General features: G+C 51.0%; 2 protein-coding genes across 6 annotated transcripts in view; both read left to right on the top strand.

The window, feature by feature from the left end:
- FBXO42 (F-box protein 42) overlaps positions 1–7,255 on the top strand; it is a 91,561-nt gene extending 84,306 nt beyond the window's left edge. For 4 of the 5 annotated variants that reach the window (XM_007174996.2, XM_007174995.2, XM_057549789.1 and 1 more), the window contains 3 exons: positions 334–390; positions 1,069–1,185; positions 1,701–7,255. In XM_007174996.2, coding sequence (XP_007175058.1) covers positions 334–390; positions 1,069–1,185; positions 1,701–2,816 — 1,290 coding nt within the window. In that variant the 3' untranslated portion in view covers positions 2,817–7,255. The remainder of the gene's footprint in view (positions 1–333; positions 391–1,068; positions 1,186–1,700) is intronic. The other variant, XM_007174997.2, reaches the window with a different exon arrangement.
- An 11,320-nt stretch (positions 7,256–18,575) lies between these two features.
- Positions 18,576–25,581, top strand: CPLANE2 (ciliogenesis and planar polarity effector complex subunit 2). The gene is made up of 6 exons (XM_007174994.2): positions 18,576–18,737; positions 19,118–19,240; positions 20,574–20,726; positions 21,329–21,453; positions 21,755–21,891; positions 22,131–25,581. The coding sequence occupies exons 2-6, from the start codon at positions 19,129–19,131 to the stop codon at positions 22,378–22,380; spliced, it is 777 nt and encodes a 258-aa protein (XP_007175056.2). The 5' UTR covers positions 18,576–18,737; positions 19,118–19,128; the 3' UTR covers positions 22,381–25,581.
- The last annotated feature ends 1,940 nt before the right edge of the window (positions 25,582–27,521 follow it).

Here is a 27,521-nt window from a genome sequence, read left to right as displayed (position 1 = left end):
TCTAATGGGTTATAATTATTTTTGTTGGCTTTATATTATGCCTTTCCTGAAAGCATTTACTTTGCTTTTATATTTTTCAAGAGAACCCTGCATTTTATATGGTTGGCACTCTCGTGTTAATAATATTTGATCAACAAAGAATCCATTCAGGTGAATCATCAGTAATTTGTTTACAAGGATCAGAATTGACATGGTTTGGGTAATGGAGATCTTATGGTAAATAGAATACTCTCATTTGGGAGCTGAGTAGACTATTTTCATTTACCACTGAAGTATAGGAGGTCAGATGCCTGTGTCTTTGTAGGTTTATTTTAAATTTCTTCCTCTCCCCAGATTGTCATAGATGATGCAACTATTTTAATCCTTGGAGGGTGTGGCGGTCCCAATGCTGTGAGTATTGCTGGTATGGCGTTCCCATGCACATGCTGCTAAGTATTCAAAACTTGCTTCCCCTGTCTCGTCTTGTAAAAGTGTACAAGGCCATTTCTGTAGCATTTTTATTTAGAAAATACCTTTTCCACTTTGGGTATGTAGCCTTTGTATTTTCTGGCCTTTTTCTTCACTCTCTTTTTGCAGGGGGAAGCTTTTCATCAGAGACATTCGTCTATTGAATATTCATATCTAAAGTCTTCCTAACTCCCACTTAGTCTTTGGGCTATAAGGTTTGCTGCTGTCATTTTTTCAAGGAGGGGTGGGACAGAAAAGCAGGTGGATAATGGCCAGAGTTCACATGGAATTTATTTAAGAATGCAGATTCAGACATTCTGGATATGTATTATCTACCCTTTCCATCAGTGTACACACACACAGATACACACACACACACATAAAACCACAGGCAAAATTCAAAACCACTTAAAATTGATTCGTGGGGTCACAAGTACAATTTCATGTGCCAGGCCAGTGGTAATATATGAATGAAGGAATGGCTAGAGATTTTGCTATTCTTTCTGAAGAATTCACGCACTCTATGACAGACAGCACAACTTTGAGATTCCAGCTCTGTGTGTGTATGTGTTTTGTAACATGTACCACACCTGAGTCCTGTTGTTGGTGCTTCTCTTACAGCTGTTCAAGGATGCTTGGTTGTTGCACATGCACTCAGGTCCCTGGGCCTGGCAACCACTCAAGGTAGAAAATGAAGACCATGGGGCCCCAGAACTGTGGTGCCATCCAGCTTGCCGAGTAAGTAGGGAACTGACAGGCCAGCAGAAGGAGAGGTCCTAAACTCTAAAGCCAGATTAACTCATCAGATTTCCAAGCAACTCTGTATGGAAATTGAAAACCCCTTGATGTCACAAAAGAGGTGGACATTGACCATAGCTTTTTGGGTATTTCTCACATACATGAGCCACTAGATGGAAAAACTTAACATGGGCCCCACTTATCCTTTAAGCCCCAGCTTTAAGCATCTCTTTGTCTCTAAAACTTGCCCCAGGGTCCCCCAAACAAATACTTGATTCCTTCCTCCGCTCTACCCCTATTCTGTAGAGATAATTCAAATGGTAGCACATGTCTCCCTGTAGCAACAAATTGTTCCCATGTCTATCCCCACATCTAGCCTAGAGGGCAGACTGCATTCTTTTCATCTCTGCATCTCAGGCACCTACAGAACACGTGGCGCATCCCAGATGCTCGTGATAAAATGTTTGATGGTTAAATGAACGATCAGAACTGAGCACAGGTTTTTTGTCTTCCAGGTAGGGCAGTGCGTGGTGGTCTTCAGCCAGGCTCCTAGTGGGCGAGCCCCACTCAGCCCCAGTTTGAACTCTCGCCCATCACCTATCAGTGCCAATCCTCCAGCCCTAGTTCCCGAACCTCGAGAATACCGCTCTCAGTCTCCGGTAAGGAGTATGGATGAAGCTCCCTGTGTTAATGGCCGCTGGGGAACACTGAGGCCCAGAGCGCAAAGACAGACGCCCTCAAGTTCCCGAGAAGGAAGCCTTTCCCCAGCCAGAGGAGATGGCTCTCCCATCCTCAATGGTGGGAATTTATCTCCAGGACCAGCAGCTGTAGGCGGCTCTTCCTTGGACAGCCCTGTACAGGCTGTATCTCCTAGCACTCCATCTACCACTGAAGGATATGACCTAAAAATGGGACTTTCTTTGGCCCCCCGACGAGGGTCACTACCAGATCAGAAAGATCTAAGATTAGGATCAATGGATCTGAACTGGGATCCGAAACCTGCTTCCAGTGGCAGTCATATGGATGGTGTGGACAACAGAACAGTTGGGGGAAGTTTGAGACACCCTCCTGAACAGACAAATGGTGTGCATACCCCGCCGCACGTGGCCAGTGCCCTTGCAGGAGCCGTTTCCCCAGGTGCCCTGCGTCGGAGCCTAGAAGCCATCAAAGCAATGTCGTCCAAAGGCCCCACAGCCTCCGCAGCACTAAGTCCTCCTCTGGGGTCTTCTCCAGGCTCCCCTGGGAGCCAGAACCTGAGCAGTGGAGAAACAGTGCCCGTTCCCCGCCCAGGGCCTGCCCAAGGAGACGGACATTCCTTACCTCCCATTGCCCGGCGCCTGGGCCACCACCCTCCACAGTCCCTAAACGTTGGCAAACCCTTGTACCAGAGTATGAACTGCAAGCCCATGCAGATGTACGTGCTGGACATTAAAGACACCAAGGAGAAGGGGCGAGTCAAGTGGAAAGTATTTAACAGCAGTTCTGTGGTTGGGCCTCCCGAAACCAGCCTGCATACAGTGGTGCAAGGCCGGGGTGAGCTCATCATCTTTGGGGGACTCATGGACAAGAAGCAGAATGTGAAGTACTATCCAAAAACAAACGCCTTGTACTTCGTGCGGGCGAAGAGATAATCTGTTCTGGAGCCCTTTCCCTGCCGGTGGCTTTTAATGTGGAATTTTCCAGCGTGCAAGCCTTTGGACTGAGAATTGAGAAAACAAAGGACAAAATTACTCTCATAAACCAAACCCCAATTCCCAACCTCACTCACTCCGGGCTGGGATCAAATCTCCATTAAGAAAAGAATTATATAAATATATATTATATAGCCAACTGTTTACAAAGAGGGAGAGATCTCCGTCCTGGTTCCGATAAAATTGTTGCTGTGTTTTAGCAGAGGCTGTGCTGCCTTTTTCTACTTTGCTGATAACTAGACCAAGAATTTAGGGAATAGATTAATACCAGAACCTTCCTAAAGAAACTGAAGAGCCACCTGTAAATCTTATTTGGCCTTCTTAGAGTTAGGAAAAGAAAGGGCATGTGTAAGACGCACGACTAGAGGTTTCAGATTCCCATGCCTCAGGGGCTGGCAGGGTAAAAGTAACCTGTAGAAAACTGTTCTTCTCCCCGCCCTGCCCCGCCCACAGAGGACCTGTGAAAACTTCTCTTTGCAGTAATGCCCTATGCCTGGCCCTATTCTGCTCTTCGTGACTGAGGAAAGTTACCCAACAAGGGATTTTGTTCCACGTTTGTGTGCCGGGATCATCGTGAAACAAAGTTTATGCAGAAACACCTAGTGTCCATTGGTCTTTGCTCCCTCCATGTTTCAGAAAACATTCTGGTGTCTGATTGTGGAATTTTCTGACAATCATATATCGTTGCAGTTGCCAAAAACCACATTTGTTCTCTTTTTCTTTCCCTTAAAACCTGATCCTCAGAGGCTGCCTTTTCTATTTATAGGCTGCTTTTCTTCCCTCCTTCCTCCTTCCCTCCCCACCCCTCCCTCCCTCTTTTTCTTTAATATGTGGGTTTTTTTAAGCCCTAAAACCTTTCGCACTTTCCTTTATTAAGCTTGGGTGCCCAGAGAAATCTCTTAGAAATATTTCTGGAATCCTTTTTCTGGTGTCACTAGGGGACCAGTAGGGAATTCTGAGATGCCAGTATCATGAGAAATCCTTGAAGCGTCAAAAGATACTGTTTTACCTTATGGGCTTCTTTTCATTTCTAAAGCACATTGGACACACCCATCCATGTTTATAGAATGTGGAAATTGATCTTGGGAGAGAATCCCAATAGCAGTTCCTTCTAGAAATGATTTTTGCCCTTGTTCGCGACTTGCATTTTTCTGCCTGGCTATTGACTGGTGATTGGGTTGAATATCATGTGCTTGGCCTCTTTGATGTGTGGCTGACCTGGGGAGCAGCTCCTTCTTTGTCATTGTCTTGTTTACCTGTCACCCAAACAAGGCTTGGGTTTTTACTTTCATGTCATTTCTGAGATAAGGTATAACCAACCAGAGCATTTTTTTTGGTTGACACAGGAAATTACAAGTTACCAGTCTCTAAACCATGGCCTGGACATAGGAGACATGGGCACCACTTAAGTGTGGATTTTTTTGGTGATTTCTCATCAGTAGAAAGAGGATTTTTATTTTGCCTTTAGGGTTTAAATTTCAAAACACTGCATTTCTCATCCCCACACTCCCCTTTTTCTTGTTAGCATTTCCCAAGCGCAAGCCTGCTACAGCTGGCCCTGGGTCCTGGCTGTCAGCCAGCTCTTAGCAGTCTGTCTGATAAGTCTGTTTTCTCCTGTTAACGTCATGTTAAATCCTTTCCCCTAGCCATTAGCTCTACAATGTGGTCTTGGTGGGAAAGCGCCCCTGGTGCCAAGCCCAGGAAAGGGCCAGCTCACGGGGAGGGGTATGTGTTCCAGAAACTGCTCTGTGTGCTCCCTTAGATGAGGAAACTACCATGTGCCTACTTACTGTGGTGTCCAACTGCTCGGAGCTCAGCACTTAGCTTTCCAGACTCTCTGCTCTGGGCCTGTTGCCAGTCCTTCTTTGGCAAAGACTGTTTGATCATGTGGGGGTCCTTATTCACAAGAGAAAGCTAGCCTAGAAGATCAGCAATTTTGGCATTATTGCTATTGCTGAACCTTGTTTATGACATTGCATTTGTGCATGGACAGTGCCTCCAAACTCAGTTCCTACTTAAGTATAAAGTATTTGGAAGCCTGAAAGTTCAGAATCTCAACTTTGTAATCTTTCCTTTTGTCCTGTGGCCTTCCTAAGCCAGCTGTTAACTTGTTGATTCCTTCTACTTTCCCCAAGTAGGCAGGCAACAGAGATGATGATTCTCTTAGAAAGTAACCTGGCTCCTCGGGACTCCGTGGCATCCCAGTATTACCCATGCCACTTGGAACCAGACGGTCTGTTTACAGCTCTTTAAGAAAAATCTGCCTCTTCCGCACCTGGTGGTGTTGGTCCTGGTGGCTCCTGGGCATTGTGGTCGTGTATCTTGGGAGAGTGACTCAACATAGTCAAGGTGATTGTCTCCTCGGGCCCTTGTGAAGCCGCCCCATGCAGTGGAACTTCAGGCGTCTCAGCTGAGGTGACCATTTCCACAGCGCCATGGATGCTTCAGTCAGATCAGATTTAACCACAACTCTGGTTTTGACATGATGCCAATTTTGTCTTAAAATTCACTGAGGAAAATGAGACAAAATATTTTTTTAAACCCTCAGGAGCACCTAAAGTAAATATTTATCAATATTTAAGTATTTAAAATACATTTTGTTTCTACTTGAAGCTTTAACCCCCTTCCATTCCTGCAAGTGTGCCTTTGAGAGCCCCCATTTCACATTGACTCCACTGGCCACCTCATTGACGTCGTGAGAATTTTAGTCTCTTCCCGTCCTCTTGAACAGAGCTTCCTGTTTTCTCATTTTGCAGGCTCTGCAGCAGAGAGGGTTCTGTGTTTTTGCTCATATTTCTGCCCTGCTGCTACACTTCGGTGGTGGGTTCCACAAACCACCACCCACCCACCGCACCCACCGTACATTTGGAAGCACACATTTGGTATCAAAACAGGCTTAAATTTTAGTTGTAAGGCAATACTGGGCTTACTCTCTTCCCAGCCCTCTAGAGATTGATTTCATTTTAACGTTTGAGTTTTCTATCAAGAGCTGAAACCACGAACTATCCTAGGAACTGTGTCCAAACTCTTTAAAACAGAAGAAGAGGAAGAAGAAAGAAAAGCAACTGAAGTCTTGACTTTGGAGGACAGAAAGCCACCAGCTGATGGAGAACAAAGGGATGCTTCCTTTTCCTTTCACTTTATTTTTCTGGATTTCCTTCTGCTTTGCTTCTTCAGAGTGACGTTCCTGGTTGGTTTGTCTGTCTGTCCTTGTCCTTGTAGTGATCCTGGTATGGTGATGTGCTCTGCTTTGCATTATCTGTGGTCTCTTACCAGCACACAAGTCAGTGGGGAGGATCTGAACACACGCAGGGGCAAGGAAGCCGAACTTCAAAGCCTGTACCCCATGCAGCCTCCCCATGAACTGCAGAAGGCATGTTCTGTATGGTCACCAGTAAGTGGCTCCCTCCACCATGTTCACTGTCAAATGAAAGCAACCCTTAGGCATTGGCTCCACTGTACTCTCTCTCCTCGCTCTGCTCCCTTCCCACCAACAGGGTTCATGTCAGTGCACACCTGTTGTGCCCTGACGAAGCTGGTGCTGTGAGTGATGTTTCCCATACAGCTCGGGGGTCCTGGGTGGCTTACCCTGAGATGATCATTTTAGGCACATAACAGTGTAGGAATGAAAAGTGGATTTGATTTCATTGATATTTAAATCTCTGTCGATTTTATTTTTTGTTTATGTTTTCCCCAATGACTTTTTAGCAGTTTAACAAATAAAACAAAATGGATAGAATTGTCTTAACTGTTTTATTAGTATGAAGGAAAGAAAGCAAGCTGTGACAAAAAGCAATTGGAGATTGAAGTTGGAAGCAAGGTAGTTGGAAAGACACTCCTCCTCTAGGAGGGTTGACCGTCCCTGAGGACGTCATTTAATAAAGCAGCTCTCTCCATCATGCTTGAAGGACTCAGTGTTTCAGAGTCTCAGTACCACCCTGCATTGGAGACCCAAGAGAGGTGATGAGCTTGGAGCAGCGGCCCAGGGACCAGGATGACATCTACGCCGTCACTGGCCTCCTAAGCAAAGATGAGGACACAGGGCCTCCGGGTCTTGAAACAGCATAGCAAATGGGGGTTCAGAACACAGGCCTGAGCCCTATAGGCCTGTGGCTAATTCTGCCTTCCGCTATTTACTACTTAATCTTGGATACAAGTTTCCTATCTATAAATATAGTTTCTATTTTATAGGACCATGAGGATTAATTAAAGTTGTATATGAAGAGCACCAGCACAGTGCCTGGCACATAATAAATGCTTAATAAATAATGGCTGTTATTTATAATTAGCCCTTGAAGAATATACATGATCTTGAATGAAGTGCTGGGCAATGTGTGTAAATTGTTAGGAGCATGGCCATACTAAAGATTATGCATGTCTACAGTTGTCTGAGTCGTCTTTTACATGTCACCATGAGAACCTCTGAGGCTTTTGCCTCGAGAGCAGTACGTAGCAGCTGCTGCCATCAATCAGGTCAGAATGGTCTCAGTAGTTTCATCTCCCTTTGGACTTTATTCTTTGGTTTGCCAGTTGAATTCAGCCTCTAGCTCTTGAAGGATTCTGCCTGGATTCAAAGGCACACTTAGGAGTCCCTCCCATCAAGCCTCTTAGATAGCCTCATCCACCAGAGGGCAGAGAGCAGAAGCAAGAAGAACTACAATCCTGCAGCCTGTGGAACAAAAACCACATTCATAGAAAGATAGACAAGATGAAAAGGCAGAGGGCTATGTACCAGATGAAGGAACAAGATAAAACCCCAGAAAAACAACTAAATGAAGTGGAGATAGGCAACCTTCCAGAAAAAGAATTCAGAATAATGATAAGATGATCCAGGACCTCGGAAAAACAATGGAGGCAAAGATCGAGAAGATGCAAGAAATGTTTAACAAAGACCTAGAAGAATTAAAGAACAAACAAACAGAGATGAACAATACAATAACTGAAATGAAAACTACACTAGAAGGAATCAATAGCAGAATTAACTGAGGCAGAAGAACGGATAAGTGACCTGGAAGACAGAATGGTGGAATTCACTGCTGTGGAACAGAATAAAGAAAAAAGAATGAAAAAAAATTAAGACAGCCTAAGAGACCTCTGGGACAACATTAAACACAACGACGGCTTCCCTGGTGGCGCAGTGGTTAAGAATCCGCCTGCCAATGCAGGAGACACGGGTTCAATCCCTGGTCCAGGAAGATCCCACATGCTGCGGAGCAACTGAGCCTGTGCCCTAGAGCCTTCGGGCCACAGCTACTGAAGCCCGCGTGCCTAGAGCCCGTGCTCCGCAACAACAGAAGCCACCACAATGAGAACCCGCTCACAGCAATGAAGACCCAACGCAGCCATTAAAAAATAAACAAACAAACACAATGACATTCACATTATAGGGGTCCCAGAAGGAGAAGAGAGAGAAAATATTTGAAGAGATTATATATAGTCGAAAACTTCCCTAACATGGGGAAGGAAATAGCCACCCAAGTCCAGGAAACGCAGCAAGTCCCATACAGGATAAACCCAAGGAGAAACATGCCGAGACACATAGTAATCAAATTGACAAAAATTAAAGACAAAGAAAAATTATTGAAAGCAGCAAGGGAAAAATGACAAATAACATACAAGGGAACTCCCATAAGGTTAACAGCTGATTTCTCAGCAGAAACTCTATAAGCCAGAAGGAAGTGGCATGATATACTTAAAGTGATGAAAGGGAAGAACCTACAACCAAGATTACTCTACCCGGCAAGGATCTCATTCAGATTTGATGGAGAAATCAAAAGCTTTACAGACAAGCAAAGGCTAAGAGAATTCAGCACCACCAAACCAGCTCTACAACAAATGCTAAAGGAACTTCTCTAAGTGGGAAACACAAGAGAAGAAAAGGACCTACAAAAACAAACCCAAAACAATTAAGAAAATGGTCATAGGAACATACATATCGATAATTACCTTAAACGTGAATGGATTAAATGCTCCAACCAAAAGACACAGGATTGCTGAATGGATACAAAAACAAGACCCATATATATGCTGTCTGCAAGAGACCCACTTCAGACTTATTTCTAAGTGGTAGAATTATAGCTAATTTTAGTATTTGTTTTGCTTATGTATATTCTGTAGTAACCACAGGTGTTTCTTGTGCAATAGATATCTAAATTAATTAATATTTTTTAAAAAACATTCAAAAGAAGTCAGATTCCATCAGATTTAGGTCAATTTCCTGTGTCTCCTACATTTAAAGGATAAAGGAAGAGAAAGACACAAGTTTTCATGTAGGTAAAAAAAAAAGGCAAACTTAGTATCATTTGGGGGCTGATGACATGAGTCTGCCCACCCGTGTGGGAGCCTAGGAGGAGTGTGGGGGGGCTACAGCCCTGAAGCCACTTGCTGAGTATGTGCCAGTTTCTTATACCCCTGGGTGTTTGCGCCAAGCACTGTTATGTTCTTTTCATTCAGTGCATACTGAATGTTAACCTTATCCCAGGCTCAGGTGCTGTAAGCCTGCAGGTCTCATCCTGTCTGCACAGTTGTGTTTCCCAAGCTGCAAGATGAAACTTTTCCATTTCTAACAACGTGGTCTGATGCTTTCTGTTCTGTTTACTGTACTTTGAGGCATGTAGCAAACTAGACCATGGTGTGAGGAAGGGTCTTGGGTACAGAGGGCCCATGTGCTGGCAGCTATTGATTTGGTGGTGGTAGGGATAGAAGGATTGTTTTGGATGCTTCCACAGTTGCCCTTGCAGAAGGGTTGGGCTTGCTCCTTATGGCTCTATTGGGCTAAACGAGGTCCAATAGGTAGAAGTTCTAGAGAAGGCTCATTGGGAAGAACTTTGTACCATCAGAGCTCTATGTAAATGAGTGGAACCGGTGTGGCATCACTGGAGGAATTCAAGCATTGCCTGGATAGTCAAACTATGGGATGTTGTAGAGGAGGTGATGTTCGGTGGGTAGGGTGCCAGTGGTGATCGGTGGTCTGGGAAGACCCCACATGCCCAGCCTTCGGGATGGGTCAGTCCCGTAAGGCTCCCTGACAGCTTCCTAACTCAGTCCGTCTGTGCCAGGGGCCATGCTCCTAACTACTGATGAGCAGCCTCCCGCTCTGGAAGGGTCAGAGCATGAAGACAGCAGTGTGATTGACCCCACATCAGAGGATGTGTGGAGCAGAGAGGAGGGAACTTGCCAATCTGAGGAGAAACCTTAATGTCAAGGAGAACATAGCGCAGAGAAGAGCCGTGACTCAACCCCAGGCCTTGCAGGAGTTGGCAACCACTGCCTTCCCGTGCAGTCCCAGCACAGTACTCCCTGGCCACTTGCCTCGGTACTAAAGGGCCACAGGCCTGTGTACATTTGGGTCTGAATCACAGCACCCAGCCAGCGAAAGGGCAATGCCACACTGTCCTGTCTGCTTCCCGCATCTCTACAGCTCTTCTCCAGCTGGCCCTGTGGGGAAGCAGTGCAGGAATCACTGACTCCAACAAGGAGACAAAGGCCTTGCCCGTGCTATTACTACCCTGAGCTAGCTCGTCAGCCCAAGACTTTGCCTCACATCACCCTCATCCGGGGAACCTGGGAAAGACCAGGCTGTGAGCATCCTCAGGTCCGGGTAGTACAGGAGGCATCAGCTCGAAATCCTGCAGGCTGGTCTGCTTGTAGTGTCACCACAGGTGACTGGGGTTTACCCTTCTCACCTCTTCCAGGAAGAGAGGAGCATCTCCAGCAAGTCTGCCTTCTGCTCTCAATGGCCGTAACTATCCCCTTCTCCCCACAATATACCATTGACAAAAGCAGTCCAGCATTCTTGTGGATTCTTTATGAGGTGATGATTTCACTACTGATGGAAGTATTCAAGCAGAGACGGGTAAATTGCATGGGAGGAGATGACAGAGACGATTTATGCATCAGATCAAGAATGACACCAAGGGACCTCTATATGCCCTTTTAATTCTTGAGACGTGGTTCTGTGGACTTAGAACTTCCCAGAGAGGCTGCCGGACAGGGACATAGGCACAGACTTTGGACCAGGAAAGACCTTGGTTCAAAAGCTGTTCCTGTCTCATTGAGCTGGGGCAAGTCATCCCACTTCTCTGAGCCTCAGCTAAAACGGTTATGATGCTGCTGGCTTCACAGGTTAGCAGTTTAGCTGGAACAAGCAATAATTGCTGGTCTATGGCATGGGTGTGATTCCTCAAAAGGCCACCTGGGGGCACCCTGTGAAAGGCTTCAAGTCCTCCTTGACACTCTCAGAAGCAGTCTTGAGAAGGAAACTAAATGGGCTAGAGGAGAAAATTGCCCATTTCTCCTCCACCTCTCTTGGTAAAACCTGGGGAGGACCCTTTCTCTGGCCTCTGCCACGCTTCTGAGCACCATCCCGAAGCTGGCCGGCCTGCCCTCTCTGCTCCAGCCCCCAGCTGTGGGAAAGCCAGCGTTTTCCCCATGGGGTTGGGCTCTGGGCCCGGACCCTGTCAGTATGCACAAAGCTGAGCTGAAGTTTTAAATGCCTAAGAGGCCTGGCGGAGTGTGCCCCCACCAGGGAGCCTGTCTGCGCACCCACTGCAGGGAAGAGAAGGAGGGCTGAGGGCCAGGCCTTGTCAGACAGAAGCCTGGGAGGAAGAAGGAAGCTCCTGCTCTGGGGCCCTGGGACCTGGGCTGCTGCCCACTCATCGGCAAGGCCGGGAGGGCCCAGGACTGCCCTGGGGATCACTCATTCTCAGCACACGTTCCCTGAACGTCGACTGACCCCTGAGGCACTGGGCACAGATAAATCAAAAAGAGGCCTGCCCCCGGAGGAGTTCACAACCTCATCACACGCCAGGGCGTGTCACCTTGGCTGAACAAAGACTACAAATCCTGAGCTTCTGAGGCCAAAAGACAGTCCAGTTATGTCATACTAAAAGATGAGAAGAAGGTGAAGTCAGTAGAACAACCAACACAGCCAGCAGGGGGCAGGACAGTTGAGAAGAAGCCAGAGAACTAGGAAATTGTTCTCCTTGTCCTGGCCTCACCCTGCTAAACTGAGGCAGAGGGCAGATGAGGACCGAGCCTTTCTGGGAGATCCCAGGTCGGGGGGGCCCAGGCCTGGCCTCTGGCAGTCAGTAATGCAGAATATGCAGGCCTACAGGCCTCAGACTGGGAAGACAGACCCCCTGTGCTCCAGGAAGGGTGAGAGAAGCTGTGGGGAGTCTGGCATGTCCAGAGGAGCCGGTATTCAGGGCTGAGGACAATGCAGAGTGACCAGAGGTCATCCCCTCAGATGTAGCAGGGACAGAAACTCATGACCAGGAAGGATCTACAGTGGGAGGAGAGAACACCTCTGACAGACACCAGCATGGATGAGGCCATGGCAAATGTACAGAGGAGAGTTCTCTCTGGAGCAGGAGGCCCAGAAAGGCCCAGGAGGGATGACGTCTGAGGGCTGTGTACCCCACCCGCACTCCACCATGCTTCCCTGGCACTTGGATAAGTGCCTCCCCGCCACCCCACTGAACACGAGCCCCAGGGCCAGAGGAGGGGGGCATGAAAAGGAACAGCCTTGTGAAGACTGAGTGTTTAAGCTGTATGAGGAATGAGGAATCACTGAACTTAAGTTTGCCAGGAGATTGCTGGATTAAAATGTCTGCATAGCAGAGACAGATTAAATTGAGTCCGAGGAAACAAAGCTCTATTTCTCAAATGTCTGAATCAGTGGAGGTAAAAACTTGTACTTGCTCCAAACAGAAGGAGAGGAGTCAGATGAAGTGCTTGGGATCCACAAGAGCCAAGGATGAGAGGGATTCTGGCAAGTGCTGGAGGAAGGAAAGAAAAGGGTCTTCCAGTAGAGGGAACAGCCTGTGCGAAGGCACAGAGACCCGGGTGTGACTGGCCCCTCCAGAGCCTCGAGGTCAGTGTGACTGGAGTGGAGAGAACCGGAGAATGAATTGGAGATGGGGGACGAGAGGCAGAGCCCAGGAATGGGTGCCCGAACCCAGACAGTGGCAGCGATGAGAGATTAGAAACAGAGAGGGAGAAACATCAGCCTCTGGTGGCCAGCAGTATCTGGAGGAGGAGGTGTCTGGCCAGTGTGGATTCCTGCATTAAGCAGATATATGGTACCCACTGTAAGGGGCACTTCCAGACCCTGCCCCTGCCCTGTGGAATTTACATTTCAGTGGCGGGTCAGGAGAAGGGACAGACAAATGTGTAAACAACTAAGCAAGATTATTCCAGATGAATACTATGAAGAAAATAAAAATGGGATGTGACAGAATGTGATGGGGTTGGGCTCATCAGAGCGTCCTTTCTGAGGTGACATTTCAGCTGAGACGGGAATGTAAGAAACAGCAGCCATGTGAAGATGGGGGGAAGAGAATTCCATGCAGAGAGAACAACGGGAAGAAAGGCCCTGAGGTTGGTGTGAACTTGACAAGTTCAAGGAGGAGAAGCAAGGCCAATGTGGCTGGAGTGTCGAGTAGAGGCAGAGTGCACAGGTGGGCCTTGGAGGCCATGGTGAGGGAGGGGTGTGGACAGCAGGTGCAGTGGGAGGCTGTTAGAGGGTTTTAAGCAGGCGATTGACCTGAGGCTGTCCAGGTCAAGGACACCAGCCTTGCCACCAAGCACAAGCCTGTCACATCCCAGCCTAAAAAGAACTCCCTGGGGATGATTTGGCAGCTCCAGCCCCAAATCCTGTATTCAAAGGTAATCTGGACATTTTCAATCTGCCGACTAGAATCCTCTCTACCCTACTGCCCTGCTTACCAGTCTCCGCCAGAATGTGGAATACACAAGGGCAAGGCTTGTATCTCTTTCACTGTTGTCTTCCCAGTGTCTGGCCTGGCACCCAGAGTGCTCATAAATATTTGACAAATACATGTCCTCCTCCACTCGTGCCTGGAATGTTCGCCCTGCTTCCTAACTGGTCCTTCAAGCCATTCTTCATGTTGTAGCCATAGCCAGGCAATCAGTCAACACATTTTTATTAAGTTTTTACTATATTTCAGACATATTCTAAGTAATAGGGATTATTATGGGCTGAATTATGTCTCCCCCACCCTAGAAAAAGTTCATATGTTGAAGTTCTAACCGCCAGTACCTCAGAATGTGATATTTAGAAATAAGTTCTTTTTCTTTTGGCCACACGTCATGCAGGATCTTAGTCCCCCAACCAGGGATCAAACCCCCACCCCCTGCAGTAAAACGGCAGAGTCTTAACCACTGGGCTGCCAGAGAAGTCCTGGAGATAAGGTCTTTACTGAGGTGATGAAAGTAAAATGAGATCATTAAGGGTGGGCCCTAAACCAGTAGGACTGGTGTCATTATAAGAAGAGGAAATTGGACAGGGACTTAACACGAGGGAAGGCGATGTGAAGACACTGGGAGAAGATGGTCACCGACAAGCCAAAGAGAGAGGCCTGGAATGGATCCTTCCCTCTCAGCCCTCCAAGGCAGGGGTCCCCAACCCCCAGGCCACGGACCAGTACCGGTCCATGGCCTGTTAGGAACCGGGCTGCACAGCAGGAAGTGAGCAGCGGGCGAGCGAGCGAAGCTTCATCTGTATTTACAGCCGCTCCCCATCGCTCGCATTTCCGCCTGAGCTCCACCTTCTGTCAGCATTATGGTGAGTTGTATAATTACTTCATTATATATTACAACATAATAGAAATAAAGTGCACAATAAATGTAATGCGCTTGAATCATCCTGAAACCATCCCTTCCTCCCACCGTCCGTGGAAAAATTGTCTTCCATGAAACTGGTCCCTGGTGCCAGAATGGTTGGGGACCGCTGCGCCAAGGAACTGACCCTGCCAGCACCTTGATCACAGATATTTAACCTCCAGAACTGAGAAAATACATTTCTGTTATTTAAGCCACCCAGTCTGTGGTACTTTGTTACTGCAGCTCTAGGAAATTAATACAGGGATATAACAGAACAAAAAGACAAGGCACCTATCCTAGCTTATGTCCTAGGTGAGGGAGACAGACAATACGTTTTAAAATTTCAGGATCAAGAGAGGACGATGTGAAAGTGAGCCAGGGGTCTGGGGGCATATCCTTGAGTGTAGAGGAGGAAGGCTTCTGTGCAGGAGACCTGAGCGAGGGAGCAGTCATCCATGTGAGGCACTGGGGTGGTGCAGAGGGCTTCCGGGGGTGGGATGCAATGCAGAGGCCCTAAGTGGGAACAGGAAAAGGCCAGAGTCGCTGGAGTGCAGTAGGCCAGGGGAAGAGCGTGGCAGTTGAAATGAAAGCGAGAGGTGGTCAGGGGCCAGTCACGGAAGGCCTGGAAGGCATGGAGTCTGGATTTTATTCTGAGCGCAGTGAAAACTACTGGAAGACTTACTCATGGGTGTGATAGTAGTCAATTTATGTTGCAAAAAGATCACTCTGGTGCCTGTGTGGTGTCCCCGAGGGCAATCAAGGAAGCCCTGAAGGAAGCAGCTATAGCATCCGAGCAAGAGATGGAAACATGAAGCCGATGGTGTCCCTTCTCCAGTTACACTCCCTGGGCGGCCCACCCACCCCCACCCCTGCCCTCCAGGTCCTCAGGTTTCTGTGTGTGTCTGCCCTCCTGGGCCACCTGCATCCCTGCCTTGACAGATCTTCCTCTCGAGGCCTTGTGGAGCCTTGTCCAGGAGGTGCTCAATCTGGGGAGAAGGCCAAACCATGAAAAAAATGAGTGGATTAATCAGAAGGTTCTACACTAGAAGGGCCTTTAGATAGATGGCCCACCCGTTTCACTTGAGACCCAAAGAGGAGATCCTTATGGGGACACACAACTTAGTGGTCAAAGAGGCACAGGAGAGAGGAACTCACTAGACCATGTTCACAGCATCCTTCTGAAACACAATTCCAACCACCCCACTTCCAGGCTGCAACCCCCGACTGGCTTCCTGTCCCGAGCAGTGGTGACCGTGTTCAGTGAGGTCTTTGGGCCTTGTTTCAGACTGAACTGCGTCACCCCCACCGCGTGTTAAAGCTTTAACCCCCAATGTGACTTATTTGGAAGTGGGGCCTTTAAGGAGGTAATTAAGGTTAAATGAGGTCATAAGTGTGGGGCCTTAAACCCAATATTACTGGTGTCCTTATGAAAAGAGGAGGAGACACCAAGGGTGTGTATGAACAGAGAAAAGGCCTTGTGAGGCCGGAGCTGCCTGCAAACCAGGAAGAAATTCTTCACCAGAAACCAGCCCTGCTGGCACCTTGATTTTGGACTTCCAGCTGCCAGAACTGTGAGAAGACACTTTCTGTTGTTTACACCACCCCGTCTGTGGTGCCCAAGCCGACTGTTGCAGAGCCCAGCTTCTGAACTGCCCAGTGCTCTTGTTAAATGTTCAGGCTCACAGACCCATCCGACCCCCTGAAGCAGAACCTCTGGGGGTCGGGGCACGAGAATCCATGTTTTGAACAGGCTCCTGATGTTCACTGAAGTGTCTTCTCCATGAGCTCCTGAGGGCAGTGAAGACTGATTCCCCCAAACCTCTGGCCACTAGCTCCTCTGACCACCAGCCTCCTTCTCTGTGCCCAAGAGGACTTCACACCTTACCTGGCCTCCAGGTTAACTAGTAAGCTCACTCTGTCGAGTTGCTCCCTTTCCTCACACTCTCCCTAAGCCCTCCACAAGCCAAGCCTGGACAGGGCTGGATGTGAAGTCTGGAAACCCAGAGATAAATCAGATCTGAGGCCTGTGACTGAGGCACTCGGGGTCCACGGTGAGAACTCCACACAGCTGTGATTAACCCCAACTCTGGCAGATGCGCTAGGAACTGCAGGAAGGGGAACTGAGTGACCTGGGAGTACAGGCAATGGTTTCAAGCTGCAGAATCCTGTAGGAATGGTTATTTGTTGTATTTCTGCCTAGCTGCAGTGCAAGCAAGTTGCGGGCAAGTGCCCTGTCCCCTCTACCCCCCTGGGGACTCATAATGGACCTCAATGATTTGTGGGTTCATGGCCCTCTGGCTGCTTTCAGCTTTACTAGGAATGGCCCTCCTAGTGGCTGGGGTCAAAGTTTTAAAAACACAAGACCCAATCTGGCAGAACAGAGACATCCTTCAGAGTCCAGGAACCCTAGGTTCTGAGCCTAGTTTTCCCACTGACCACCTGTATGGCGTGACTTCAGACAATCCCGTTGTCTCTGAGTTTCCTCATCTGTAAAAGAAAAGAAGGATGATAATATTTACTCCACAAGTTTGTTTATAGAAGTAAACAAGCTAACCTCGGTAAAGCCCCCACTGTCTGGCACTTAGTTGGCCTTCAATAAAAAACTTATAGAGGGCTTCCCTGGTGGCGCAGTGGTTGAGAATCCGCCTGCTAATGCAGGGGACACGGGTTCGAGCCCTGGTCTGGGAGGATCGCACATGCCGCGGAGCAACTAGGCCTGTGAGCCACAACTACGGAGCCTGCGCGTCTGGAGCCTATGCTCCGCAATGGGAGAGGCCGCGACAGTGGGAGGCCCGCACACCGCGGTGAAGAGTGGCCTCCGCTCGCCGCAACTAGAGAAAGCCCTCACACAGAAACGAAAACCCAACACAGCCAAAAATAAATAAATAAATAAATTAATTAATTAAAACAAAACAAAACAAAACAAAACTTACAGAGGACTTCCCTGGTGGCAGAGTGGTTAACAATCCGCCTGCCAATGCAGGGGACATGGGTTCGAGCCCTGGTCCGGGAAGATCCCACATGCCGCAGAGCAACTGACACCGTGCGCCACAACTACGGAGCCTCCGCTCTAGAGCCCACGAGCCACAACTACTGAGCGCGCATGCCTAGAGCCGCAACAAGAGAAGCCACCGCACTGAGAAGCCTGCACACTGCAACGAAGAGTAGCTCTTGCTTGCCGCAACTAGAGAAACCCTGCGTGCAGTAACGAAGACCCAACACAGCCAAAAAAAAAAAAGACAGTGTAATAGACAACCCGTCAGTAATGACCCACTTTGCGTCCTATCCAACTAATGGGCATTTACTGAGCACCCATCTTCTGGGTAACAGGCCTGATGCCCAGTGTTGGAAATCTTCAGGGTAACAGGCCTGGTGCCCAGTGTTGGAACGGTGGAGAAGGGCTCATGGCCTCAGTGCTGAAATGTCAGCTCCAGGAGGGCAGGGACTTCTTGTTGCCATTGTATTCCCAGCAGCTGGAACAGTCCAGGCACACAGTAGGCGCTCAGTTATTATTTGTTGAATGAGTGATATCAATCAATCAATCAATAAATGAGTGACTGGAGAGCCTCTGATTCATTTTTAAGACCTTGAGCAAGTCCGTTGACATCTCTCAGCAGCTTTTTGCCCATCTGTGAAGCCAGTGGTGTTTAATTCATATCGAGTTCCTGCCGAGCAGGAATAAGTAACAACAATAATAAGTAAACTTATTGAGCACTGCTATGGACCAGGCAGTGTTGTAAAGAACCCTAGGAGGTAATAGTATTTTACCTCCACTTTATAGAAGAGGAAACTGAGGAGCAAAGAGGCACGGAAGGCTCCTGGAGAAGGGGGATTTGATCAAGTTTTGGAGGAAAGACTGGGGCTGGGACTGAGCAATGTGAAGAGGATCCACGGCCCAGAGGGCAAGTCCCTGTCCAGGGTGTCTCTGAGCCGGAGTGGCTGCACACATAGGAGAGACCAAACCTACGTGGAACCCGGCAGCCCAACCCCGCCCCCCGCGTCTCCATGACAACAGCCTCCGCACATGCGCCTCAAGCACCGGCGCCTGGGCTGGCGGCTTGAGCCGAAGCCGGACGCAAGCAGGGCGGAAGCTGACCCCGCGTGCTGGGCGGCGGGAGCTCTGGGCGGGCTTTTAAAGGGGCGGTCTCCACCCGGGCCCATTCGCCCGCGGGGACTGCTGATGGTGAGGGCTGGGTGGGCCTGGGAGTCGGGATCCAGGAGGCAGAGGAGAAGCAGGTCTGTGTGACTCCCCGCCCCCCGGAGGTGACAAGGGAGCTAGGGACTGTGTAAATGCCCTCTGGGGCAATAATGGGATGGCTGTCCCCCAGGGAGCAATACGGAGGAGAAAGGACTATGGAATTGCACCTTCTGGGTGATAAGACGGGGACGGGGGTGTGTAACCCCTCAGAATGTTGAAAGGGAGCTTGGATTCCAAAAATGTTAGTCGTAATAATGAGAAGGGTGGGGCTCCATAATTGCTCCGTCCTCCAGGGAGGGAGCTGGGGCTCCAGGGGGGAGTCTGAGGGCAGGTTAAGAGGCCTCACAGGTACAGCTTGGAACAGTTACCCTCTCCCATCCCCTACTCTCAGCATTCTACCATCTCCCCTCCCCGTCAGGTGGCCCAGCCATGGCCAGACTACCCGCCCCAGGCTCAGTGATTGTCCCAGACTGGCACGAGAGCGCCGAGGGCAAGGAGTACCTGGCCTGCATCCTGCGCAAGAACCGACGGCGGGTGTTTGGTAAGTGCCCCCCTCCCCCAGCCTGTCACCTGCCACTCCCTGGGGAGAATAGTGTCCCCTGTGGTGGGGGGCCTGGAGCAGAGAAGCAGGGCAGTGAGTGCCTGCTCCACTGCACTCCTCAACCTTGGGGACCCCAGAAGCCCTATCCTGGGGTCCCCACCCCCAAACCTCCTTAGAGTTAATTCTGTCATCAGAGCCATGGAAACAGCCAAAACCCTGCCAGGAACCACTATCACCAGAGAGGCTGTTGATTGAGGCCTCACCTGGTGGCAGGCCCTCTGCTGGGCACTTTATACAATGGACTCCAAGTTAACCTTCTCAACAGCACGTTGCAGACTTGTGCAAGATCCCCTAGTGAGTAGAGACAAGCCTCTTCCATATCCTGCTGTCTCCAGGATAAGACACTCACGTTCCCCAGGGTGAAGTTAACTCACCCAGGCAAGGTCAGCTGACAGGCCAGCAGAGGGGCCTGGCATCGGCTGCAGGAGTCCAGCTCTGGCCAGGAGAGACAAAACACCGGAAGGCTTAAGACCAGAGAGTGACAGGCAACCCACAATTTAGGACTTTGAGGTCCTACGCCTATAGATGGATCATAGTTTAGGCTTTATTTTTTGCAAGTTTTAAATTAAAAACATTCAGGGCGGTCCAGTGGTTAGGACACGGCACTTTCACTTCTGTGGGCCTGAGTTCAGTCTCTGGTCAGGGAACTAAGATCCCACATGCTGCACGGTGGGACCAAAAAAAAAAAAAAAAAGAATAAATAAATAAATAAGTAAACATTCATAAATATCTCACTGTATTGATTCTAAGGAGTTTATGTTAATTAAGGATACTTTTGCTGATATTTCTCCACTGAGGAGAGAATTAGGAAAAACCTTTCTTTTACCTGTGGGAAATCTAGGATATGTGATAGTATTAATAAAAACCATATCAGGGAATTCCCTGGTGGTCCAGTGGTTAGGACTCAGTGCTTTCACCGCCGGGTCCTGGGTTCGATCCCTGGTCGGGGGGGCGGGAATCTAAGATCCCGCAAGCCGCGTGGTGCGGCAAAAAATAAAATAAAATAATAAAAATCATCTCATGCATCAAACTTTTTTTGAAAAATGGTGTTATTTGGAGTAGGCACTGCCCCAGTTCACAGAGCACAGGTGTTCCCAGCAGAGCTTCTCCTCCGGGGATGCTGCTTGTATCCCAGGCCTCTGTCATGAGTGCTGTATAGGGAATGGTTGGTTGGCACTGAAAAAGCCCTGAGAGATGAGGTTGTACACCCAAGGTATGATGGGGCAAGTGCACATTGACTCCCTGACCCCACCTGGATCCCTCCTTGCCCCAGGGCTGCTCGAGCGACCAGTGCTGCCCCCGCCTGTGGCCATTGACACCGCCAGCTACAAGATCTTTGTGTCTGGGAAGAGTGGTGTGGGCAAGACAGCGCTGGTGGCCAAGCTGGCTGGCCTGGAGGTGCCCGTGGTGCACCACGAGACCACTGGTGAGTCCCTCCTAGGAGGCCTTCCCTGGGGTGGAGAAAAGACTTGTCCTGGACCACATAAGCTAGGATTTGTAACCAGCCTTACCGTTTACTCTGCAACCTTGGAAAGTCACTTCACCTCTCTGAACCTACATTGGCTCCTTTGTCCAAAAGGGATAATAGTACCAACCCCTTGGGGTTGTGGTGGGGTTGGTACTAGCGATAGTGGTGGTAACATGCCTAGCATTGAGCTGGCACAAGGTAGGTGCTCAGAAAACAGTGATCTTCCTTTCTTGTTTCCTTCCACTGGATGCTGATTGACCATCATGTTGCAATATCTGAGAGTATTCCGGGACCTTTGGCTTCCCCAGTGCACAAGAAGGAAAATACTTTGTCACGGCTAGGGCTAGGGCTGCCTCTCCCTGGTAGACTGGAGGCTCCTCTGGGGCAGGGCAGTTTCCCCCATAGGACTGAGAGTTCTCCCATGTCAGGGACTATGCCTTCCCCATCAGACTGAGGACCCATTAAGGTAGGGACATATCTTCTTCCTGTTCCTTCTGGGCCCCCTACTCCTCTCCACCTCCACCTCTCCCATGCTGAGTGACTGACCCCGGCCTCCCCAGGCATCCAGACCACCGTGGTATTTTGGCCGGCCAAGCTGCAGGCCAGCGACCGTGTTGTCATGTTCCGCTTTGAGTTCTGGGACTGCGGGGAGTCTGCGCTCAAAAAGTTTGATCACATGCTGCCGGTGAGCAGGAAGGTGGGCCTGGGTGGGTCCAGGAGGGGCTGGTTGCCTGAGGTGGGCTTCTGAGCACAGGCGTCTGAGCCTGGCCTGCCTGGTCTGCATGAGCCAGAAGTGGGCATGAATGGACTGAGGATGCTGCCCGGGCTGGGAGAGCTCTGCCCTGGGACCAGCCACTCCCTGCTCTGGGCCGCAGTTTCCCAGTCTGTGAAAGGAGGGATGGTGCTGAGACTTCTCAGGGCCCTGCAGCCGACAGGTTCTGGTTACAAGCCTCGCATCAGCCTCTCATCAGCCTCTCTATCCCCAGGCTTGCCAGGAGAAAACAGATGCTTTCCTCTTCCTCTTCTCCTTCACTGACCGTGCCTCCTTTGAAGACCTCCCTGGACAGCTGGCCCGAGTAGCAGGCGAGGCCCCTGGTGTGGTCAGGATGGTCATCGGCTCCAAGTATCCTTTGGGTGGCCCCCAGGACTGTCAGAGGCCACACTTGGCAAGGCACGGAGCAAGGGTGTCAGGCAGCCTGCCTCTGCCCAGCTATGGGGTCCAGCCCCATGGGCTTTACCTTAAAGGCTGCAACAGGGCCTCCCCCAGACCCTGGGTGTGGGGGGCAAGGGAGGAGGGAGAAAGCTGGGTTTGATGGGGTGGTAAGCAGAGGCGCCCGGACAGGCTCCTTGACCCTCCTCCAGATTTGACCAGTATATGCACACGGACGTGCCTGAGCGTGACCTCACAGCCTTCCGGCAGGCCTGGGAGCTGCCCCTCCTGCGGGTGAAGAGTGTGCCAGGGCGACGGCTGGCAGATGGACGCACGCTGGATGGGCGGGCTGGGCTGGCCGACATTGCCCACATGCTCAACGGCCTGGCAGAGCAGTTGTGGCACCAGGACCAGGTGGCAGCTGGCCTGCTTCCCAACCCCCCAGAGGACCCCCCCAGCTGAGGGGTGGTGGCATGATGAGTGGGCACTCCTGACCCTCAGGTGACCCAGAGCAGGACCCAGGGCCCAAGGCTGGGACAGGAATATTGATCTCATCCCGAGGACTGGCCAGAGGGTCCTAGTCAGGGAGAATGGTGGCCTGAGAAGGCTCCCGCCCCCAGAGCACTTTCCTTGTGGAATTCTTGGCAGTGAGGTGGGGCACAAGGCTCGGTAGGGCAGCCGTCTGAGGGCGTCTGGCTGTCCCGAAACTGAGGAACTGTATGCGCAAGGCCTGAGGGCTCAAGCATCTCCCCAGCCTCCCCCTGCCCTTCCCCCTTCTGCAGCAACCGTGGAGTGTGATTGGGGAGAGGGGGTGCCTCAGCTGGGCCCTGGACCTCAAGTGACTTCAGTCAGAGCCTGTACGTGTTAGCTGAGGTAACACCATCTGCTGTACCAGGTAAACCCTGAACTCTCAGTGGCTTAACTTAAGAAAAGTTTTTTTCTTTCTATGTCTCACCTCAGGTGGAGGTGAAGGTGGGTGTGGAGGCTTTGCTCTATACACTGATTCAGAGAACCAGGCTCTGACATCTTCAATGAGTTTCTTCCCAGTTTGTCCTGGGGCATCAACATCCAGTCAGCAGACGGGATGAGTGCGGGTGGAAGGTCCCCCAGCAGGTTTCTACTGACCTGGCCTAGGACGGTGTGCCTCATTTCTGCCCACATTCCATTGGCCAGCACTTAGTCACATGGTCACACAGAGCAGCGGGGGAAGTTGGGAAATGTAGTCCACCTGTGTGTCAAGGAGGCAAGCACCTCACTCTGGAATTCCTTTTTTTGACCATGAAACTGTCAAGCTATGCTTAGGACAGGGGCCCTGCCAGCCTGGGGGAACCAGAAAGTATCACTGGGCAGGGACTGGGCCAGGTGGGGGGTCAGGGCGTGAGCTGGCAGGAGGCCAGCAAGGACAGGAGCAGGAAGGTGAGTGACCTTGTGCCCTTGCCCCATCAGCCAGACACTAGTGAATGCGGGCCACATTTATACTTTGTATAATAAATGTATAATAAATTATACATTTATTTATAAAGCCGGCCTTTATACTTTCTTTCCCTCCCCGGTGACACCCTCTCCAGCCCCATAGATGGACCCCTGGGCAGAGAGCCGGCCTGAGTCTGACCCAGCTGGAAGGGCCCTGGATGCCCAGGTCAGCCAGCTGACCCTCAGAGCCCCCTTTCGAGAAAGCAGCTCTGAACACTTCACACTCACGCGCATGATCATGTGCCCACACACACCAGTACTTGCCCTAAAATGCTGCCCTGCTTCTCCCTCCTGGCACACACAGGAGGCTCCTGCATGTTCTCCCTGGCTTACGCTCCTTCGCTTACTGATGGCCTGCGTGGCACTGCTTGTCAGTCTGTCCACCCTGTGCACTCACTGCCTGTAGGTTTGTCAACCTTTCCAGGGCCTAAAGCATTGATTTTAGCACCTTCTTACCCCCAACTCAGGTTCAGAGCTGAGACCTGAGCTTAGCCCATGTCCCAGAGGAGGAATGTTGCTGGGCAGGACCCAAGCCTCACAGCCTGCACAGCCCACCGGCCAACTCCTGCTCCCGGGCCACAGAGTGTCCCACTGCTGCCTTCAGCTCTGCTTTGGCCCATTTCCCTCTGTTCTTAGCTCCAGTAGACCTTACCCACCAGGCAGAGCAAGGCAGGACCCAGCAAAGGTGGCCTCTGGGCTGGAATGTGACCTTCCAGCTATGGATACCCGTGTGTGTTGTGGGCACCAGCTACCCCACGTCCCAGCCAGTTATCTCAGGCCTTAAAGCTTCAGCATCCTTCCTGGGCACCAGCTCAGCCAAGAGCCAGAGGTTGCTCTGGAGAAATAACCTAGATCCTCCCCACAGCAGAGCAGGGCACTGGTTGGCACTGGTTAGCACTGCTCCAGTCAGAGAATCGACCCCTCACCCACTTTCACCCCAAACCAAGAGGTAAACAACTCCCTTCTCCCTGAGTAAGAACAAAGTGGGGACCACAACAGTGCTAAGACTTGGAGCCGGCCACCTGCCATCCCAGCGCTGCTTTCTCAGCCCCTCAGAGCCCAGGCCCAGTGCCACTTTAGTATTTCGTAGGCTACCCCCTTAGAGGCCTCCACGAAGTGCAGAGAACTGGAAGCCTGAGGGAGGAGGGAGCTGCAGAGCCATAATTCTCCTAATAGCTGGTGGCTGTCCCCGCAGAGTGGACTCTGGGCAGGGTCGTGGAGCGCGAATGAGAAGAGAATGTGTGCACACACACACACGCACACACGCACACACACGGACTCAGGCCGGCTTTGTGGGCCTGGCACCTGAGCAGTCCACAGGGCTCTGCACTGGGGGGCCCACACCTGGTTTAATGCTCTGCTGTTGCCATCTTGAAATCCTTAATAATTTTTCAATAGTTTTCCACTGGACACCACCAATCACGTGGTAGGTCCTGCACAGGAGAGGGTCCAGACTCCAGATAAAGTTCCTCTCTCAGGGTCTTGGAGACAGAGGCCATTCTGTGGCATGTCCGGAGGCCACCGGAAGTCGGGGAGTTGGTTTCTCCCCATTTTGGTGCCAGAAATTCCACCATTAGGTTAAGCCTCACAACAGCTCAAAGGCAAATACCCTGCTGCTCCCTCTGTAGGCCCTGGGGCTACCTGGAGGGAAGGGGTAGTGACTATGCCCCCAGGCTGGGTCAGGGGTGAGCCCTGACTTAGAGGGGATCCTTGGGAAGAGGGTAGCCATGTTTGCTCCTCCGGGCCCTGGAGCCCACAGACTTCAGGGCTCTAGAGGGAAGCTGGTGGGAGGAGGGACTAGCTTCTCCAGGGGTGGGGGTGTGTATGTGCTGCAGCCCAGCCCTGGTGCTGTTTGTCAGGACATCCCAGACCCCTCTTCTTCCCTCCCCAAGCCCCTTTCCTACAGAGGGGGAGTGCTATGGACCGAACGGTTGTGTCCTCCCCAGATGGGTACACTGAAATCCTAGTCTGCAGTGTGATGGTATTAGGGGCCTTTGGGAGTGGATTCGGTCATGGGGACAGAGCCCTCATGAATGGGATTAGTGCTCTAATAAGAGAGATCCCACAGAGCTCCCTAGCCCCTTCCACCATCTGAGGATACAGAGAAAAAGGGCTGGCTGTGAACAAGGAAGAGGGCCCTCTCCAGAACTGGACAGTGGTGACGACTTGATCTTGGACTCCCAGCCTCCAGAGCCATGCGAAATAAATTTCTGTTGTTCGTAAGCTACCCGGTTTGTGGTTTTTTGTTGTAGCAGTCCAATGGACTAAGATAGGGAGGCTGAGGCCAGAGAGGGTCAGGCGTTTCTCCAAGGTTGCAGAGCCATGGAGCAGCCCTGATGCTCTTAGCCTTCCGTGCCCCTCTCCCCTGGACTGTCCCTTCCCCTCATCCCCCAGTGGTGTCTTCTGGGTCCAGCCCCTCACACGATCCCACCTGGTCTTGCTTTTCCAACCAGAAGCCTGGGGCTGCCTGTAGGAGGGGAAATACGGTACTGGTGCCTCGCTCCCTCCTCCCTCTCCTCTTCCTCTCCTTCCCCCATCCTTCCCAGGCCACAGTGAGCTGGTAAGTGAAGCTCCTGCCTGCTGCCAGCCACCAGCCAAGCCTGGCCTTGTGGACAACAAGGAGAACCCCAGGCAAGTTGCCTGCTCCCAGGATGAGGAAGGGGATGCAGGAGCCAGATCTGCAAAGGCTGCTGGGCAGGCCTCCAGAGCCCTGGGTGAGTCCAGAATGGGGGTGGGACTCCCTGGTGCTGCCCTGGATCTCCTTACTCCCAGGGCAGCCTGGTGCCAGACATGACACCACCCCCAGCCTCCACCCCGTGCCATGAAACGGACTTGGGGGAGCAGTGCCCAGAGGGTGGCATGGGGCTCAGGGCCCAAGACAAGTCAGAGCTGTGTGGAGGCAAATCCCCAGAGGCCCAAGCTGGGAGTAAGGGGGTGGGGGGCCCCTCCCTCCCTGTGACCTCAGACCTAGAGGCTGGGCCAGTGGGGGCGAGGTGAAGTGGGGAGAGTTGGTATTCAATTCTATTCTAGAAAGAAGGGGTGTTTCCTGGGAGCAAAGGGGACCGACTGAAGCTTGGGACCGTGGCCCAGAAGGAAGGTGAAGAACTGTGACTTTGGATTGTTCACTTTAATTCCTTTGTGTCATCTGTAAAATGGAGATAACAAGAGCACCCACTCATTTCTTTTGAGTTGTAACAAGTAAATGCGTGTAAAATATTTAGTACTGGGCCAGGCACTGAATTAAGGGCCCAGCAAATGTTGGCTACTGTCTTTGTCGCTGTTGTTACTTATGGTAGTGGTGGTGTTTCTGGGGCTGAGAGCGAGTGGAGAAGAGGGAGAAGGGTCGCAGATCGCGCCGACAGCGCCTCCATTGTTGTACTTTATACTTAGCCAGAGGTGGGCGGGCGGGCGGGCGAGTGGGCGGAAGGAGGGGCGGCCCAGCTGGGCGGGTGGAGAAGTTCCTGGCACCTGTATCTTCGCCGGGGTCCTCTCACCGGCACTCCGGTCCTGTTGCGCCCAGGACGGCGATGGCGCCGAGGACAAGGACCAGAGGACGACCGTCTCTGCGCGTCCCGCGGCAGCATTTGTGTCCCAGACTCCGGAGGCAACTTTTTCCGCGACTGGAAAACCGAAATCGGTGAGACTGGGGCCAGACAGGACTCTTAGCCCCACTTCACCGCTTCACTCAGGCAGCCAGAGTAGCCAACCCACAGTCCCTCTCTTACAGGGAGGAAAGAGAGGTCTTACCTCCGCGAGGAATCCCGTGGCATCTCTGGTCCTTTTTTTGCAATGGGCATTTCCTCCTTTGAGCTAAGCCCAGTCGCTCTTGCTGTGGCGCGAACTATTTCCTTTATTTTTTATTTTTATTTATTTGGCTGTGCCGGGTCTTAGTTGTGACACGCGGACCTTCGTTGCCTCCTGCGGGATCTTTATTTGCGGCATGCGGTATCGAACCCGGGTCCCCTGCATTGGGAGCGCGGAGTCTTAACCACTGACCTCTAGGGAAGTCCCACGAACTATTTCCTTTAATTTGGGCTTTAGTGGGACTGATAAACCCAGCCCCCAACTCCCCACCCAGGGTGGAAGTGGGGTAGGATGGGGCAGACCGTTCCCAACTGCCCTTCTGCCCC

This window comes from Balaenoptera acutorostrata, chromosome 1 (genome assembly GCF_949987535.1).
Source record: "Balaenoptera acutorostrata chromosome 1, mBalAcu1.1, whole genome shotgun sequence".
Taxonomy (NCBI): domain Eukaryota; kingdom Metazoa; phylum Chordata; class Mammalia; order Artiodactyla; family Balaenopteridae; genus Balaenoptera; species Balaenoptera acutorostrata.
Note: the sequence above shows the minus strand (reverse complement) of the source record. Positions and strands in the feature narration are given on the sequence as shown.

Excerpts from the sequence above, each read along its gene's own strand:
- CPLANE2 (XM_007174994.2), top strand. The coding sequence starts at position 19,129 with ATGGCCAGACTACCCGCCCCAGGCTCAGTGATTGTCCCAGACTGGCAC. Across the intron at positions 19,241-20,573 it reads GAACCGACGGCGGGTGTTTG|GGCTGCTCGAGCGACCAGTG; the intron begins GTAAGTGCCCCC and ends TCCTTGCCCCAG. Across the intron at positions 21,454-21,754 it reads AGTTTGATCACATGCTGCCG|GCTTGCCAGGAGAAAACAGA; the intron begins GTGAGCAGGAAG and ends CTCTATCCCCAG.